This window comes from Cryptomeria japonica, chromosome 2 (assembly GCF_030272615.1).
Source record: "Cryptomeria japonica chromosome 2, Sugi_1.0, whole genome shotgun sequence".
NCBI classification, from domain to species: domain Eukaryota; kingdom Viridiplantae; phylum Streptophyta; class Pinopsida; order Cupressales; family Cupressaceae; genus Cryptomeria; species Cryptomeria japonica.
Window position 1 is genome coordinate 543445640 of NC_081406.1, and position 19269 is coordinate 543464908.

Genomic DNA, 19269 nt, shown 5'->3' on the forward strand with positions numbered 1-19269 from the left:
AAAAATAAAAAATAAACTTCTATTCCCAGCTCCTCCTTCAATAAGATCTGAGAGAAAAAATAATTGAAAATTATATTTTCTTTTCTTTTCGCTCGACAAAAATTATTTGAGTAGTGTCTAAAATGACCTTTCAATAAAACATTACTTTTGGCCCTTATATCCTTCTGGCCACTTTATTGACCTTATTTTGAAAACAACTTTTAAATTAGCTTTTTAAAAAGTTTAAAGTAACTAAGACATTTAAGAACAATTTTTAAATTATCATTTTAAGAAGTTATAAAGTAACTAAGACAAATTTAAGTTATTATTTTTAAAATATTACTCATCATTCCAAGAAAAAGGCTAAGGTGCTCCTAATTATCTTTGCTTAAAAAAGAGGACATGACACAAAAGCTCAATTTTAAACCATGAAAATATCTCTCATCCCTTTATGGCAAATGACTTTTTTATCATCCATACTCGAACCATGTCCAACAAACAAATAACTTTCCAGGTCTCGAAAAATGACTCATTGTTTGACCTTTAATTATCAAAAGCATCACCATAACATGATTAGGTTTTGCCTGTAGCCTTCTTGCAACCTCAAAAATCGTTCATCATACTTAGCTTTGGCTAAATTTTATCAGATGAGCATAACAATCGCTAGCTGTTATCTTCATTTACTTCCATCACATAATAAACGCTCAACATATCACACCACCACTTTTTTCTAAAATAGCATGAGCGCCATGTCCTTAAAGTGACATACTTAATTAGCAAAATTTTCCATCTTCAAAAAACAAATCACCCAACACCCACCCCTATACTTGCTCTTCTCAGATATGGAGAGCTTTTATGCTTTATACTATAGATGGACATCTGTTCTATGTTTCCTATCTTTTATGAACCTAATCACAAGGAATTGTGCACCTTTTCTATCTCCTTAACACCAAACCTTACTTTCGTGATTGAGTTCCCTAATATAATTTTTTATTTCCTTTTCAAAATTTGAGCTAATCATTTAAGCAATGGAATCATATAAATCTGTTTCCAATGTATGCATGCAAAACTTTGAAGGAGGGTCAACCCCCTCAGAAATAATTTATTATTTGAGAGTTTCTAAATAGCCATCCCCTACAAAAATCTTAATTTCAATCAATAATCACAACTCCAGCAAACTATGAGATTGAAAAAAGGCAATTTCTTGTACCAAGCACTCTACTTATACCCCAATGTGAACCGACAAATAGCTCTCTAATGAAGTTCAACTGTTTACTTCACATAAGAGGCATCTCTTGAGCTATATTTTCTTGTCAACATTGGGAATTTCTAAATGAAACTGTTCCCACATAAATTCATAACATTGCGAGATTCTTCAATTAAGTTCACACAAATTTAAAATATACTACATTCCCATCCATGTTGATGACTCACCTGACAATTTTCTTTGCATCTTTACAAGGAGAAAAAATGTCCCTACATACGATAAATAACTTATTTGAAAAAGTATAACTGCAATAGTTATTAATAATTTTGATAACCTTCTCTTCCAACCAAATATGATGCTTGTCTGGCAATAAAGCAACAAATTCAAAATTGACTGCCATGGGTCTGCCAGAGGCAGATGTGGTCAAGGACATTGTTTTGCCACAGGTGGCTCAAATTATGCAAGTGCCCTTTAACAAATAGCACAAATTTAGAAACATTTGTATGTAATATTCAATCTTACCTTTAGCAGGAGTTTTTGGCAAAGGATGGGTACATAACACTCAAGTTGGTCTCGCTTGGGAAAATAATTTTACATCTCCTTGCAGCATCTTACAGACTTCTAGTACTTGGCCACAGTGAGAAGTGATTGTACACCTGTCGTCAGTGACATACACATCTCCTACAACTTGAGACATCATGAGAAGTGTCTAGTTGTCTCAATACAAACTTTCTAACATAATTTGATCCAAAACTCCTATTTGACTGGAGGAAACAAATGAAATTGCATAACCTGCGCATTCATCATGTTTGTACACCCAAGTTAGTTAGAGCTAAGTCAAAAGCTATACATAAAACCTAGATACATGATTGTGTTGATCGTTGAATAAATTTAGAAAGGAGATCTGAAAAGGATACCTCTTTCATAGGGAATGGAAACGGATACCTCTTTCCCACATTTATTGTTACAAATCTGTCAAACACAAACTACAAATCTTGAGTTTCCCCTTATTACAAGAACTGTCAGGTCACCTTGAACTGAATGAATGAATCTAAGCTACTTAGGACATACCTCTTCACAACTATATTGTAAGGACCAGCCAAACACAAAAATGGAGCTGTTTGACATCTCACACTTAACTTGATGAATGTGCACTCCAATGATGTAAAAAATTTTTGCTCGCTTCATAAGTAGACCAACAAATGGCTGCTGCAGGTGCATGAAACAACATCCTAGGTTTCAACCCTCTTAATAAAGCTGTAGGTCCCTCTTTTGACACTATTGTCTGTACAACATTGCCAATTGAACTACTCGTAAATTTGTCTGCTCCACATACACCCTGCACAAAACAAAATACTCTCAAATCATAACAATGAAAATTTCAGTACTACGTGCATGAAAGATGTTAAAATTATAAAAATTGCCCAAACAGCAACCTTCCTGAGGCATGTAACAACTTTTGTCTACCAGACACTTACTTATGATCAAAAAGGAGGTGTCGGTGAGAAATTTCAAATGAAGTTCAACCGACTTGGTATCAAATGCAACAGATTGCTTTTGTTTAAACTTTAAACCATATGCAGATCATTAAACCAAGTGTTGCAACTAAGGATCAATAATATCTACAAAAATAAGATATGTAACTAAGCTGAAAAGAATAAGCCTGAATAAGAAATGCTAGCATGAAATGTTCTGAACTTTGAAAAAATAATTGCAGTTACTTTTAGTCAATACAAATAAAGGAATGCCAAAGCCTATAAAGGGTTATATGGTTGGTCCAACTTCTAGTAAAAAATGTCCATTTCTAATCAAACAAGGATATTCTTATATTAAATTAAAGCAACCATGATAAAGGCTCGCATAACATTAAAAAAATCAACTGATTTGAAGATGACATTTATAATGATATCTCAGGTTGAATTCACATGAGTTGACGTGCCTATATCAGAATAAATGCACCCTCCTCAAGATCCTAACTTCTAAAACCTCACTCACAAAGTTATGCTCTTTTGCATAAGACAACGAAAAAAATTACCAGCTTGACACTGCAGCCGAGTCTCAAGTACATCAATGGGTGTTGATGATTAATTTTTTAGTTACTTCTAGTCAATTATAGTCATGTAATAGTTGCTTTTAGTCAATACAAATAAAGGAATGCCAAAAGCCCATAAAGAGTGATATGGTCCAGCTTCTAGTAAACAGTGCCTATTTCTGACAAAAAAAGGGTTAATTTATAATTCAAGCAGCCATTATAAAGACTCCAGTGATATTTATTATGTCATCTCAGGTGATAGTTAGTACTTTGGGTTCTCATGGGTCCACGTGCCTATTTCAGACTAAATGCATCCTTTTCACTTTTAACCTCTATAACGTTACTCCAAAGGTTATGTTCATATGCATAAGAAAGAAAGAAAAACCTTATGAACCTGACATTGCAGCCAAGTCTCGACAACATCAAAGGGAGTTGATAAATAATTGTAGTTACTTTTAGGCAATACATATTACAAATAAAGGAATGCCAACCCCCAGAGAGAATTCTATGGTCCAACTTCTAGTAAACAGTACCAATTTCTGACAAAACAATGCTAATCTGATATTGAATAACCATGATAAAGGCTCACATGACAAAAAAAAAAGGCAACGTGTTTGTAGGAGATATTTATTATGTCATTTCAGGTGATAGTACGTACTTCAAGTTCTCATGGGTTAATACGCCTGTAGCAGAATAAATGTGCACTTCTCAAAATTCCCAACTTTTAAAACCTTACAAAGTTATGTTCATGTGCATATGACGGAAAAAAACTTATGGAACTGACACTGCAGCAAAGTCTTAACTACGTCGGAGGGTGTTGATAAATAATTCCAGTTACTTCTAAGTTCTAGGCAATACAAATAAAGGAATGTCACCCTATAAAGGGTTTATATGATCCAACTTCTTGTAAACAGTGCCGACTTCTGACAAAAAAGGCTGACATAATATCAGAAGCAACCATGATAAAGGCTCACAGGACATTAAAAAAGTAACTGACTTGTATGTGATAATTATCATGTCATCTCAGATGATAGTACTTTGAGTTCTCATGGGTTGGCATGCACACATCACAATAAGAGCACCCTTCCCAAGCTACTAAATTCAAAAATTTCACTCACAAAAACTCAAAGTTATGTTCATTTCATCAGACAAGGAAAAAACTTACAGACCTGACACTGCAACCGAGTTTTGACTACATCAAAGGGTGTTGTTATAGCACTTGCTAAAGCTCCAGCTGTCCCTCCTGCCATTATGTGAACAAGAAGATTCTCCTCACTTGCACTCTCTGGTGATATTCCACTTAAAACTTTCTTCATTGCCTCATAAGTTGCAAAATGCACGGCAGTGAAGGGGGCATTCATGACTACTGTAGTCCTATACGAAACATAAAAAGCCCTTATTCCTTCCTCCCTAAAAATTCTGGTAATGCAATCCATAACTCCTCTATATGGACTGCTCCTGAGTTGTAACCTTTGCTTAACCACATCCATAGGTGTTAAGACTGCATCACTTGCAGTTGTGGCAATTACCCCAGATGCTGCATGTGCCAAAGGATGGTGTCCAGGTTTATTGCCTCCGAGCTTTTCTTTGCATACCTCATATACTGAAAAATATACAGCATGAGCCGGTCCTGCTCCCAAGCCCATTGCTCCTATACCTCTGTAAAGACCAAAGGGTCCTTCTTTTCTCACAATTGACAAAAAGGATTTCCCCACGCCTGAATGGTAAGAGCCACCTGCACTTGCCAACATCTGCATGCGTGTTTTCAAAGTGTCAACTGGAAACATAGCCATATGTTCAACCATTCCAGCAACAGATCCTGCCAACATGAATTGACCAAAACTCAGTCCATCATGCAAATTTTCTCCCAACTGTTCCTTTACTGGGATGGACCTCTCCTCATCATAGCTCGTTGAAGCTTTCTGTTCACCGTGCTTAAGTAAAATCTGCTTCCTCAGCTCTGATGCTGTTTCTGCCATAACCAACTTGGTAATTCCCTCTATACAAACAGTAGTGCTGGAATCAAAAGACAAAAGATATCAATCATACAAGCAGGTTAATAGTATACAATGATAGCATCCACAAGTTCCAGGGAATGCCAAGCAGCAAAGAGAGAACCTTTTCAAAATTTAATTTTGTAACTCAAAAGAAAAGTTTAAGCAGCCATCAAAATAAAAATAGATGGAATTAAAAGGATCCAAATGTTAACATGGAATGACTGAAATGAAAAACTAAGCTTAAGGGTGCAGGTAATAATGAGAATAAAATTCAACAGATTTAAAAAAAAAAAAATACCAATTAAATAAAACTAAAACTAAATTTCAAAATTGTTAAAACGTTTAAATAATTAAACCAGTCACAAAATGTAAATAACAACATCACCAAACCAGATGCGGCTAGTCAAAGCCTTCATACTTGCCAATAGATATATCATTTTACAATTCCAAGTCTTTCAACATCGGAGCATTAAAAAACTCAGATATCCCTCCAAAAAGTATTGAGAGCAGTATTTCAGTTGTGCGTGCCCTTAAGAAAAAGAAATGGTCAAAACTTAAGAACTAGAAAAGCTCTTTAAAAAGAGTTGTGATGCAACAGTGTCCCCACAATTTGACCAGAGTTGATCAAATTTGTTTTTCTTTGGCTAGTAATTAAAATAGAGTTCTTAACAAGGCAAGGAGGCTAAAGGTCAGATTTTTTCTGTGAGATGTTATTTTTGACATTACATATGGTAAAGTCCCCTTTTTGACCAGCAAACAGTGAGCTATTGGTAGTTGACATTGATTGAGGTTGACTAGATCCTGTCAGCTATTAGATTTAGTTAGTATTTAGTTGGTCTTTTACTTTTAGACACATCAGTTAAATAAGGGACGCTGCAGTTATTCCATTAGTTATCTTTAGTTATCTTTAGTTAAATAAGGAATCAGCTTCAGTTAAATAAGGATTCATGCAATCAGTTATCTCCCTGATTAGTTGGGGAGTATTTGTTTGTTTTGTTTGTTAGTTAGCATTAAATGTGGGATTAATTCCCACAATTTGTGATTTCTTGAATTGAAGATTATATAGGTTGCGCTGGGAAGAGAGACGGCATCACTGACTATTACAAACAAAAATACTTAATTCTGTTTACAGAAATTGGACACTGCTACAGCAACTAGTTGCTTAAGACAAAATCCTAGGCTTTACCAAATCAGCTCTCATGAGGACAGAAACCATCTGAGACATTCAGTAGTATAGGTTGGCATCAAGGTTATTCCAAGGCATTCAGCAGTGCAAGGCAACAGCAAGGTCATTCTGAGGTCTTCAGCAGTACCAGACAGAAGCAAGGATTATGCAAAGAGATTAGTATCGGTGAATAGTATCAATTTGTTCTATTTTCTTGAGCATATGTATCTAGTTTTACTTTCTCTGTATTTAGACTAGTTATTACAATCTTTTTTGGGCTTACTTCTATGTATTTAGATTGGGATATTATAGTGGTATCAAAGATGTATTATTCCCAGCCTGTGGGAAAACAAACAATATATATATTATAAAAATAAATGAACTGTCCACCAAGGAAAACCCAAAACTTTCAGACTTTTGCACTGCGTGTCAACAAGCACCAGGATTGTTACAACATCAGCCAGTGGCAGGGAAATGACATATCAGCTGCAGGGATGGAGTCCCTCTGGGCTGGGCAGCAAGAGCTCATTCAAAATATGCAATTTAAAGAACACAATAATACTCCTCCGGGCAGTGATGCCAAGACAAAAACCCAAATACTCAATCAAAATCAGCTACAGGTACAAGTCTACCCAAGGTCAGAATTTTTGCAAAAAGAAGTAAGGACACAGAACAAAGACATGGACAGAGAGCAAGAAAAATATGTGGATGCATGTAGAATATGGGGCCAAGAGTGCAAAACTTTAGGCAGATAAAAGCTTTCCAAACTAAAATCCGAAACGAAAAATGCAAGTAAAAGCTTTCCAAACAGGCCTCAAAAAACCTACAAAGCAAGCTAGGAAAGCTCGCTGTCCCCTCATTCAATGGGTCCAACTACACTTCAACTAAAGTGAAGATCCAAAAGCTGAAAACATTTTTCATTGAGCCCAATGTATGAAGAAGCAATCATTTGCAATTGTTCACCTAGAAGGGGTTGTATAAGAATGGTAGTATCATGGCCTATTAACTCAAGGGCACAGCTGTATCAATACCTATGAGGAATTTTGTGAGAAATTGACAGAAGATTTACAAGGCAAGACTCTAAATAGCATTTCTAGGATCTCACACGGCTACACCATCAATGCTTAGTGGATGATTATGCGGTTGAATTTCAAAGGATAGCAGTAATGGTACATTATGTATCAAAAAGGCACCTAGTGTTACTTTTCATGCAAAAGAAGAAAGAGCCCCTCAAAGGTCTAGTTAAGACCCCTGGCCCAAATTCATTATAGGCAGTCATCAAAAGGGCCTTCATATTGGAACCGTTGACATTGTAGACCACAACACATAATCAATCCTTTCAAAAGTTTACCATTAGAGGTGTGGTAAAAGAGCACCATTGCAGCAAAATAGGACACGGCATAAATCTTTTCCACAAAATTTGGGGGCTACACCCTCTCAACCCATTGGTCAACAGGAGAGAGTTTGCAACTGAGAGAGATGACTTGCAATGAGATGCAGACAAAACAGTTATGCTTTAACTGTAAAATAGTTGGAACTTGACACACAAGTACTTGGGAAAGGGGCAGGTGCATTTGATAGAGATATACTCCAATGATAATGTCACTTGAGGTAGAGGGTGTGGCGAAGCATGAGGTATCACCAATAGACATGGTAATATAAGGTCTTCCATCACCAGAGGGATGATGTCACTTGAGAGTGGAGTAATATTCTCAATCACCTAGCCTTATCTTGCATGCGGCAAGCAATATCAGGTCTTGTAACATCCCCTTTTTGACCCACAAACAATAAGCTGTCAGTATTTGACATGGATTGGGGTTGATCAGATACCGTGAACTGTTAGATTTAGTTACTATTTTATTTAATCAACTAGTTTTAGTTGTGTCAATTAAATAAATGACGCTGGAGTTATTCCATTAGTTATTGTCAATTAAATAAGGAATCAGCTTCAGCTAAATAAGAACGCAAGCAGTCAGTTATCTCCCTAAATTCTTGGCAAGTGCTTGTCAATTAGCTAGCATTGAATGTGGTATTAGTTCCAATAATTTGTGTATTGTTTGAGTTCACTAGGACGAGGAAAGGCATCATTGATTATTCAACACAAAAACCTCATTCTGTTTCCTGAACTTGAATGCTAATACAGAAGCTTGTTGCTTGAGACAAAATCCTCAGGCTTTTTCAGATTGACCATCATGAGATTGGAAACCCTCTGAGATATTCAGTTGCATAGGGAGTTCAAATGTTTCTTGGTCAACCTCTGTGTAGTCGATGTGTTTCATCATGGAGTTTTCTTGATAATCTTGCAATTCGTAATTTTAAACAAATCATTCTCCACAAAAGAATCCATGCATTGCAGATCATTCTTACATGGTTCGATGACTTTCATACCAGAAAATTAGGTGTATGTTTCTTGGCATTATCAGCAATTATGAATACGTCTCCAACACATAGTATCAGTTCTTCTTTCTTGGGTTTAGCAACTCCCTGTGGTTCTGATTCTGACTTCACTTCTGTTGTCATTAATGATTCTTTTGGAGCTTGCTCCTTAATCTCCTCCCCTATTTCTTATGTATTCATATAGACCTCTTTCATTGGGATGCTAGCACCCAAGTACCTCCAGCTACTCATCAAAGGGAATACAAGCTTTTAAATCTTCTAAATTCTAACAACCTTTGGTATTTGTCAATAATTATGGGGGCCTCAATTTGGTACAATAACTCCTGTATAGGATCCATGTCCTCTTCCTTTCATAGACCTTTAAATCTTTGACCGGAAGGCACCCAGAATGTTAGCTTATCTTGCAGGCTTTGCAGGATCACTGCTTTGATACCATTTGTAATGTCCCTTTTTAATATTTCCTTATTTTTACCTTAAACAAATATCCCATACTGACAATTAATTACAAAGAGTAATGAAGAGTTGTTCAACAATTTCCATTTTATGTTCGCTGTTACCAAGGGGTCGATTCAACTTAGAAAGCCCATCAACAAGAGGTAGGCTTATGTTCTTCCAATCTTTTAGTATGTGACAATCTCCAAGATTGCCACTTCAAGTTTGGAAATGAAGGTATCTTAGTTTAATGCCTTTACCTAAAAGATACACCAATCCCCTTCCCTCCATATCTATCAAATAATCATTAAAGAGTTTGGAAATAGAGGAGGCTTAAGATTATTGCCTTGGGTTTTGGGAGTTGCTATTCTTTAAAAAGTTGCAGTAGAATGTCTAAATGATTCTCTAGATGATGAAGTTGGGAACAACTCCATTTCGAGTATTTGACCATGATAGGACAGTGGATGAAGAGATGTTCTGTAGGATCCTTGACTTACAAGCATAAAATGCATCTAAAGGGCCTAAAAAATCCAATCTCATCGATCAATCCCCTATGAATAACTTGTTTGGATGGCTGCCCAAGCGAAAACACTAACCTTGGGTAGGCAATCCTTGTGCCAACATTTGATGGCCAACCAATCCAAATGCACAAGTTGTGTCATCAAAGATGCATAGCCTAACTTTACTAAGTAAGCTCGACGATTTGAACATATCCAATTGATCTCATCTTCTAAATTGTTTATAAATATGTTCTTATCTTGTACCATGTTCTTAAGGTGTTCACTTTGCTCCCTGGGTGCAAACATGGCGGCAAAGTCTTTCCATTTACATGCTCTTATACAATTTGTGCCTTCAATGGTGATGTAATCTCGAAACTTGGTGCCCCACATCCTTATTATGTGTCTTTTATATCATTAAGATCATTTCTTTCTTTTTTGGCATCCTTAACTTCCCAAGTGATGTGATATGTGATGATGTGCTTGCATTTCACCATGAAATTCCATGTGTGAGACCCTACTAGAACGATAAGGTTTTCAAATATGAATTTTTTTTCCATGATGCTAAGTTACTTCATTTGTAAGAGGAGGCTCCATTTCGAGTTGGGGTTTGAATGGATGTTCCAAATTAATTTGGCCTGAAGAGTAGCATTACGAATTGCCATTTGTTTGATTCCATCACCTCTATAAGGGTATGGCAAATAGTGTTTCTCCCAAGCAATAAGGGGAATTCTTAACTCTACTTCAACTCATAAATCCTTCATTTTTTTTTTATATTATTGATGATGGAGGTTAGAGCTCTCAATATTGACAGGACATAGATGTGTAGCATAGAGAGAACATCCTTTCTCATAGTGAGTCTCCCAACAAAAGATAGCCACTTGTGCCTCCAAGTGGCAAGTCAATCTTTAAAAGAATCAACCAAAAGGCTCCAAAGAGAGGATCTACATGCTCTAGTGAAAATAGGTGTCCTAGCGTAATTGCCTAGAAGCTTGCCAATATTGACACCCAATGTTCATGCTACTCTATTTTCTAATCCCAATGAAGAGTTGAAAAAGGAAAACCTCAAATTTGTCCTCATTTATTTGTTTTCTCAAAGCGATAACATAAGTTGATAAGATGTGTTTTAAATTTGTTGCTTCAAGAATGTTAGCTTCCAAATATGATATGATATAATTTGCAAGTTGATGAAAGCCTCCATCCCATCGACTACAACGATACACTTCCACTTGGTATTAACCTGAGAAGTGATGTAATGGCCTAAGGGTTTTGCCATGATAATTTACAAGTAGGGGTACAAGGGACCCCCCTACCTAAGCCCCCTAATGACCTCAAAAAATCCCACAAGTCCTCAATTTGGGACAGTGGAGAAACGTGGAGAGGTCATGCATTTGAAGATCCATTCACATTAGCTCAAACAAAAGCCATACTTTTCTAGAATTTTCATAAGAGATCTCTACTCAACCTTGTCATTGTTTGGTTTATATCAAGTTTCATAATCATGCTTTTCACATTTGACATTGTATTTGAGTGCATAATCTATTAGTAGTGAAGGAGATTTTGAGGTGTTTGGCCACTCCAACTTTGATGAGATCTAGATTGTTGAACAATATTTCAAAACTTGAGTTAGTGATTGAAATCTAGTTATGCATTGCCACACTTTTCTCAAATTGTGAATGAAATTGGCATTCTTGTTCCCATCCTTGAACTATAACTTGTGAGATTTGTCTCCAAAAAATGTCCTCTTATTCTTAGATACCTTATGTTTTGTGAGGAGACACTTCTCTCATACATATAAAGCTTGGTCCATTATATTCCTTATCACAATTTCAGTGAGCTCCTACGACTCTACCTCAATCCTTTTTTTTCCTCAAATAGGTTCCTAAAGGTTGTTATATTTCACTCCTTCAGGATGGACTTTACGGCTTATAGTTTCGTAAAGAAATTACAACCTTCTACCCAAGATTTTTGGTAAAGCTTCTCACCATCACTTCATCAAATCTAGAAACTTGTCATCTCTAGACCACAAGTTTTTGAATTTGAATGGGCATCTAGAGTTTGTGAGTCTTCCTCAATAATCAACTCTAATGGGTATTGCTCTGAAGTTGAGCTAGGAATGATTGAGCAAATAGTAGTTACATCACAACTTCACCATTTGGAGGAGAGAAAATATCTAGCTAGCCTCTCAACAATGTTCTTGACGCTCATTAACCTATTTATCATATAAATGATCCATTTATTGGAATCACATCAAGCAAATTGTTTTGATTGATGAAGTAGATAAAGTCTTACTATGATTGAGTTGCTCCTATGATACCTCCTTGCTTGTTGCTTGCACTTGAGATTGCATTAAAATCCCCACACAATGAACTTAACATCCTCTATGGTTTCCAAAAAAATATTAATCAAGTCCCAAGCCTTTTTTAATGTGTGATCCATGTGGCCACAAATGTTGAGGAGGTTGATATTCAAGTTCGAAGTCAAGTTGCGAATGCAACATAGCTGCCAATTAGAGCCCACATCAATTAAGTCATATTTATTGTATCAGCGTACCAAAGAACTTTGAAACCCCCTAAGGCCCCATCTAATTGGGCAAAAACACTTTTCCATTTGTCCCATTTCTTTATGAGTGCTTCAACTCCCAATGTGCTCAATTCTGTTTATTGTAGGAGTGTGACATCTAGTTTTCGTAAGCATCACTTGTTAATGGTGTTGAAGCTCCTAACATTCTAGGTTGGGATCCTTATTGTGCATGCAAGGAGAATTTTGCCCCTCAAGTCACCATATTAAGCTTCAAATTGGATTGTGAGTTGGCCTTTATCTCCTAGTATGTTTCTTCGTTTGCTGAATTTTTTTCACCTGTTTGGTTTTCAATCTTATACTAGCTTTGAATTTCATTGATTCCAACTATGAAATTCTACAAAGTTAAATGGAACCAAAATATTTTCTTCCTCCAAATTTGGACAATTTCTCTCAATTCCAAGTATAGTTAATTGGTAACCCCTTCTCCCTAGACTTCACCATTGAATCCATGGGGAGTGTTCAAAAGCCTTCTTATTTGTTTCCAGCATGGTGAGTAGTGTCTAGCTCCTCAAAGATTAGGTTGATGGTTTCGGCATTTCCCTTTTTTCCATTTCCAAATTCAAATTTTTCATGTTCGTGGGGACAAAAAATAATCCAAAGTTTGGGGCTTTGTCCTTTTGAACCCATCTCCATACAAATTTCCTACTTGTTTTTAGGCAATTCTTTGTTTGATGGTTCTTGGAGTTGCAATTGTGGTAGAAGACTATCCTTTCTCAGTTTCAACAAATTGCTTCTTAAAGTCATCATCTACCTCAAGTAGAACAAATTTTGGGAAGGACATTATTAGATTCTTTCAAATGCAAATTCTTGCATAAACCCTTGAATTACTCTCACTAGAGTTGTCATCCACGCAATAATAGTGCCAGTCTTCTCCTAGATTTGGCTTGTGAGCAAGATGAAATTTAGAGTCCAATTTTTCATGGATAAACCTACTCCGTTCATGGTCCATAGATCACTGTTCAAGATCCCCTCCTTTTCCCAGCTATTGGGGTATTCGAGTAGAAAGAATCCTCTCATGAGGAACTTGGATTTGAATTTGTTGCCCCAATTTGATTTAATCCCTTCTTCAATGGCAGCCCTACCTGGCCAAGTTTCATAGAATTTGAATATGAAAGTGATCTAGTTAAGCAATAGTCTTCTTTTTTCCAATAGTTGCTTGGGGATAGAAACCCTAATCCCTGCTTTGGCAACAATGTCTTTTAGGTTGTTTTTGCTCCAAATTTGAATTTTTTGCTCATTTTTTGTATTTAACTTCCCTCTTATTATGTTAATTTGGTTCTTATCAGTTATTTTAATATTATTTTATTAACATGTCATATTTTAAAAAGTTATTATACACAAACATAAAATTCTAGTGCCAAAAACTTGTGATTTTTAAATAAACTTATGATTCAACTGCTCAAAATAATGACAATGATAACAATATTCTTAAAAGCATGAGATAGTTACATAAAAAAGTTTATGTTAAGGCCCCTAATATTATAATTGGAAAAGTCCAACTCAACAAACCAAAGCTTTGACTTGGTCCCAAGACGATGCATTTAGAGAAGACATAAGTCTTCTGATTATCGATTTGTCATAATTCCAAGATTACACGTCATATGGGTTTCCAGATCTGAAAGTAATATCTGTAACATATTTCTATGATTAAATATCTAATAAGGCCTTTACTTCTATGTAATAAAAGATAAATATTTTTGGAACCAATATCAATGTTGAGTTCAATGCACTCCTCAAAGGCATCAAAGCCTATATGGATAACTATAATCATGTTGACATAGTGGGCGATTCAATGGTGATAATTGTTGATTTTATGATCAGACTGATAACAAAGAACAGAAAACAATAAACGCAACACACATAACACAGTAGTACCCTGGGAAAACCTCCCTCTTGGAGGTGAAAAACCCAGCAACATTATCTATGTTTATATTAGATCAAACACAGTAGCACAATTACAACATTTCCATGCTAGGGCAGACTTATATGAAATGCTATGACCTTGACAATCCTTCAAATGCAGATTGCTGTCACTGTAACTTCATTCGGCAGCACTGAAAGATGTTCGCTCAGCTTGGAATACAAATTTGCCAGCCTTTGGACAGATTCAGGAACCCTAGGTGATTCGCCTAATCAAGAGATAATTCGCTGATCTCTATCAGGAGTAATTCGCTGCTTGTAATCAGAAGTAGATCACTGCTTATAATCAGAAGAAGTTTGCTGCTAATTGATTGTGATTTGGTCTCAAATCACCTTTCATATATAGGTGACTTTGCCCTCAATAGGCCTCCAGTCGGCCTTGCATATTTTGGCGCCAAGAATCATAATTACATTATGAATTACAAGTTACGCATATAGGTCAGGACCTATTGCAAGTTACATCATATTTACAAGTTACATGAATCGCCCCAAATGAGGCCAGACCAATACATTACAAGTTACATCATCTTGCATAATTAATTCGCCCATTTAAGGCCAGACCTGAATCGGATCATAGCGCCCAGCATAAGCATTAATTTGTTGCCCTTTATCATGGCTAAGGCCTACAGGCCACTTAGCCATCTAATCGTGCTAGGTCGGCCCTAGAAGGACCCGACCTAGCTACAGCAACAACAATAATAAGAGCCGTTATGGCAAAACGGGCACCGAGTTCAAGAACGGTAATGTGGATAGATAATATCCACACAGTTATCCAACATTGAAGACTTTACGATACAACACATCTACAAGGAGGCCAATCAAAAAGTTGACTACCTTTCTAATCAAGCCATTGACAAGTGAGAAAACTCAGTAATATCAAATCAGTATGGGTACTGGCAAGAGCTCCATAAGATTACAAGAACGGATTTAGATATTGCAAACCCACATAGGGATGTGGGAACCAGAAGTTATGAACGGAAGAGGGCTACCAAGATTGCATTGGAAACTACAAGATTTCTTGATCACATCGTGCACTCACTATAACCTTGTGGTGATGACACAAAATATATCAGGTACTATAAAAACCAGTGGTAATGTTGCAAATCAAGGATGGATGATATATCAATTCCGAGTTGTGTGTGCTCATGTGCACAAGAAGACCTTTCTGCTCAACTCCAGCAAGTATTAAAAATAGAGGGTCCCCTCACTAGAGCCGACCATTAAAATGGTCATCTGACACCAAGAAATTGGAGGCTGGCTATATCCATGGTGGAATCTCATTGAAATCTTCATGTTGACTGTGGTGAGGACCACGAGCAGGAAAATGATCAGTAAAATAATAGCCCAACATCTATTGAGAGAGGACAATGCCAAGGAAGCTATCATAGCAATCTCTACTTTAGAGTTTAGACAAATCTACAAAGTGGGAACTTATCTGCGACACAATGGAATATGAGAAGATAAAGAAGAGCAACAAACTGGCCAAAAGCCATAGACCTGTATCGTCAATGCTTCTACACAAAGAATATCCAGCCCTTTCTCGACTTTGCTATATCTAATCGAGGGCTTTTCAATGATGCAAAGTTAGATAGGATGAATGAACTTGTCACAGGCTTGATATCAATTTACACCTACAAACCAAAATAGAGGGCAAGAATATAATAAACTAGATGTAACTTTTTTTCTCAAACAATAATGGGAGCTACCCCGTTGGTAGCAATTTGCCTTTAAAAAAGAATATTTTTTATCAATTTATAATACTAATATATGTTTTATTTAAAAATCAAAACATAAAGGCTAATTTTACATTTTTTTTTATTTAAGAAGGAATATATTTTTTAGGAAAGGCAACCATGGGTCTCACAAACTGTGAGAACACCATAAAATTTTAAGCATGGTTACTGGGAGACACGTCTCCTACCCCCTAAGATACGTCTCTATTACCAAAGACACCCCAGAAATATCCAGATGCATAGGGTTCTTCTGGCCACCGCCTCCAAAGTCTCCCAACCAGAAATTGATGTCTCCCACCGAAACACTTAGGGCATAAGGTGTTATAAAAAAACTCAGATGCTTATCCTCTATCATCATGCTTGCAAAATCATTATTACTTATCTGTTAGCAATGATAATGATAGCCACTATAGTCTTCTAATCAATCTGCCCAATCACCTCTCTAGAGAGACTCATCAATGCTGTACAATTATTCACTTTTCTTATAGTGCCATGCTTTACTAATTGTTGTTCTTTTAAAGACATCACGAAAATGGTAATAAGAGATCTTTGTGCAACATCAAATAAATTGTAGGAAATAATGGTAGCCACTGAGTATCTCCAGCCTTCTCAAATATCTTATAGGGACACATCAATGCAAACCTTCTCCATTCTTAGAAGAATGGTACAAACTTTCTCATAGTTAGGCATTTCATATCCTTTGGCATGTGTATCAGCATCAAACTATCGATATTTTTGAATTTCAATACGTAATTGATAATCTAATATGGAATAGGTAGTGTGAGATTTGAACTCTTTGACTTTGACACAATGACATTTGACATTTGTGTATTTAAACTTTAAAGTTAATGTTAAACTTTACCACTGTTCTTGTTTTCAAAGCTCTATCTCATGATATTTTTTTGGAAATTATTAAAATATATTTATTTTTTTAAATTGGCATCTCCAAGTACCCCCCCCCCCCGTCTCTTGGTAACCTTAATTTTAACCCATTCATTTAGAAGTGTGATTTGCAAAAATGTCATATGTTTTTTAACCATTCATTTACAATGCAAGTTGTACAAATTCCATAAGTATTTGGCCCATTCATTTGGCACAGACGCAATTTGTCCATTATAAATCCCTGTGTTTTGGCATTTCATAATGCTCACAATTGTAAATCCCTTTGTTATAATGTATAGAGTAGTCTTTTGTTGGGATCTTCTGGTGCAATTGGTATTTATCCTCTGCAAATTTCAACTGTCTAGGCATATGAGTTTATGTTTTTCATGCAACCAAGTCTGATTGTAAAAATTGTGAGTCCCGTCGGTAAACTAGGGCACTTTTTTTGACAAAATTTGGCAGAGTAACAGCAAGTTTACAAAACAGACTCAGCAATGAGTCTTGGACGATTGGCACAATTTCATTTTGGACTCATGAGCCAACGCAAGTCTGTGTGAGTTTTCCAGCTATGCCTAATACAATGGAATGTTAAATGTTATAAGTGACAACTCTTCAATTTATTTTCTAGACATGTACCCAAAAAAATTTAAACCAAAGAAGAATATCATTTACCTAAAATCTCAATCCAGGATTCCAAAATGCAATAATTGGCATCAAAAGTTTTTGGACCTGGTTGATGTTTGAGAACCCGAAGCATATGCAAAACAAATGTTTTAGCATTTAAAAGCAAATTTCCTGAAATATTAAACTGTGCAAGCATTCCAAGCATATACAGACCTAAGATCTCATTTCAATTTTGAAATTTTAATAAATTTGGCATTGAATTTTTAGTTCTTAAATTTGATAATAGTAATTTCCAAGATATAACACAAAGATCATTACACGCACATAGCATCTGTATTCGGGGCTCCAAAATTCACAATTTTAGCATTAAGACATTCGAAGCACACTTTTAACCACAAAAAATCGATATTTAAACTGGTTTACAACATTCTAAAGAGATTCAGAGATCCATATTTCACAAATCTAACCCCCAAAAAATTTAAAACCCCTTTTTAACGGCAATTAATGGCATTTAACTCATTGACAACTTTCTTCGAAAAAATCAAACCATCGACATAAGGCATGCAGGCATATTTTGAAAAATGAATGGAAAAAACATCTATTTCCGTAAAAAACCGTGATTGTATTACAAACTGAAAATATAATCTAAAAAATCCACATTCGACAAATTTAGCATCACTAATTTAAATACCGAGTTTAAAAAACGGCAAAAGAATTGCATTGCCCTTCTTTGCTCAAGATATGCATATTCTGCTACAACCGTATAGACTTTCATTGCAATTCAACATTACAGGCATCCAAAACAAGAAATTAAGCCCAAAACAAAAATACAACCTGCATTGAACTGTCATACATTGAATCTCTTTCAAATTTCATACCTTCTACGGTAAGTAACAGTAGGAATTAACGCAAACTGCGGTTGTATTCCTTACGAACTTATGTTAGAACGCGAAAGTAACCAGGAATGAACAAATTTATATGGAGCTCCTTTCACTGTTCGCGAGACAGGAACATAGAAAAAGAATAGAAGCAAGGTATCTGCCCTGCCATCAACCAATACGAACTTTCCTCATCCACAGTGCCAACCTTCAAAAACTTCTTCGGCAACGATTGCTTCAATGGTCGATAAACGCTTGAGCAGCATTTTAACCCGATTTTCCAAACCTACTGTACGAGAGCCCGCTGCTTCCCAATAACAAACGCCCGTCGGCATAAATATAAACAATTTCCATAACAGGAAGTGCCTTCTAACATAGAATTACATGAGGGTTTCGATTTAGGGTTTGCTGTTTCAGAGTCCAATGGTTTGACGGAAATAAACAAGGAATGGCTGAGGTTTAGTCAAAATTAATGCGATATATTAAAATTAAATTAAAAAGACCTGCGAGCTGGAATCTGCTGTTTGTACGGAGCAAATTTGAAAGGATTGAAGTAAGATTTTCTTACAAAAATATCACCGAAGATATTTTTGTTAAAAGATATGTTTTTCCAAAACAATTTTTTTTTTCTTATTATTAATGATTTTATCAATGTGGTGGTGAAATGGTTTAAAGCGAGCATGTAAAAAGGGGTTAATAAGTTAAATTATTTTTTAATTAATTTGAAATAGGGATTTATAAGTTGAAGGCATATTTTAATTGATTTGAAACAGGAGTTAATAGGTTTTTGAGATTAAAAATGCAAAACAAAATTAAGTTGAAAAAGTAAATAAAAAATAAATTAAGTCAAATCAATTAGAAATTAATGTTGTTATATTTATGTGGTGGATTGTAATATTATGAAGAAATATACGAATAAATATAAAAAAATGAGTTTTGTAAA

General features: G+C 35.7%; 1 protein-coding gene across 2 annotated transcripts; it reads right to left on the reverse strand.

Annotated features, from left to right (window-relative positions):
• Positions 1 to 1473: 1473 nt before the first annotated feature.
• On the reverse strand, positions 1474 to 18861 carry LOC131052333 (uncharacterized). Of its 2 annotated transcripts, none has more exons than XM_057986972.2 (5): positions 18327 to 18861; positions 4388 to 5234; positions 2258 to 2525; positions 2104 to 2158; positions 1474 to 1978 (listed from the first exon to the last, which is right to left on the reverse strand). In XM_057986972.2, exons 2-3 carry the CDS (start codon positions 5195 to 5197, stop codon positions 2322 to 2324), a joined length of 1014 nt encoding a protein of 337 aa, XP_057842955.1. In that variant the 5' UTR covers positions 5198 to 5234; positions 18327 to 18861; the 3' UTR covers positions 1474 to 1978; positions 2104 to 2158; positions 2258 to 2321. The 2 variants fall into 2 exon arrangements, with proteins under 2 accessions (XP_057842955.1, XP_057842956.1); XM_057986973.2 differs by having other exon boundaries at positions 2104 to 2172.
• Between the last annotated feature and the right edge of the window lie 408 nt (positions 18862 to 19269).

Coding starts and splice junctions, on each gene's coding strand:
- LOC131052333 (XM_057986972.2), bottom strand. CDS start 5,197: ATGGCAGAAACAGCATCAGAGCTGAGGAAGCAGATTTTACTTAAGCAC. Junction 2,526..4,387: donor AAACTCGGTTGCAGTGTCAG/GTCTGTAAGTTT, acceptor TGTTTTGTGCAG/GGTGTATGTGGAGCAGACAA.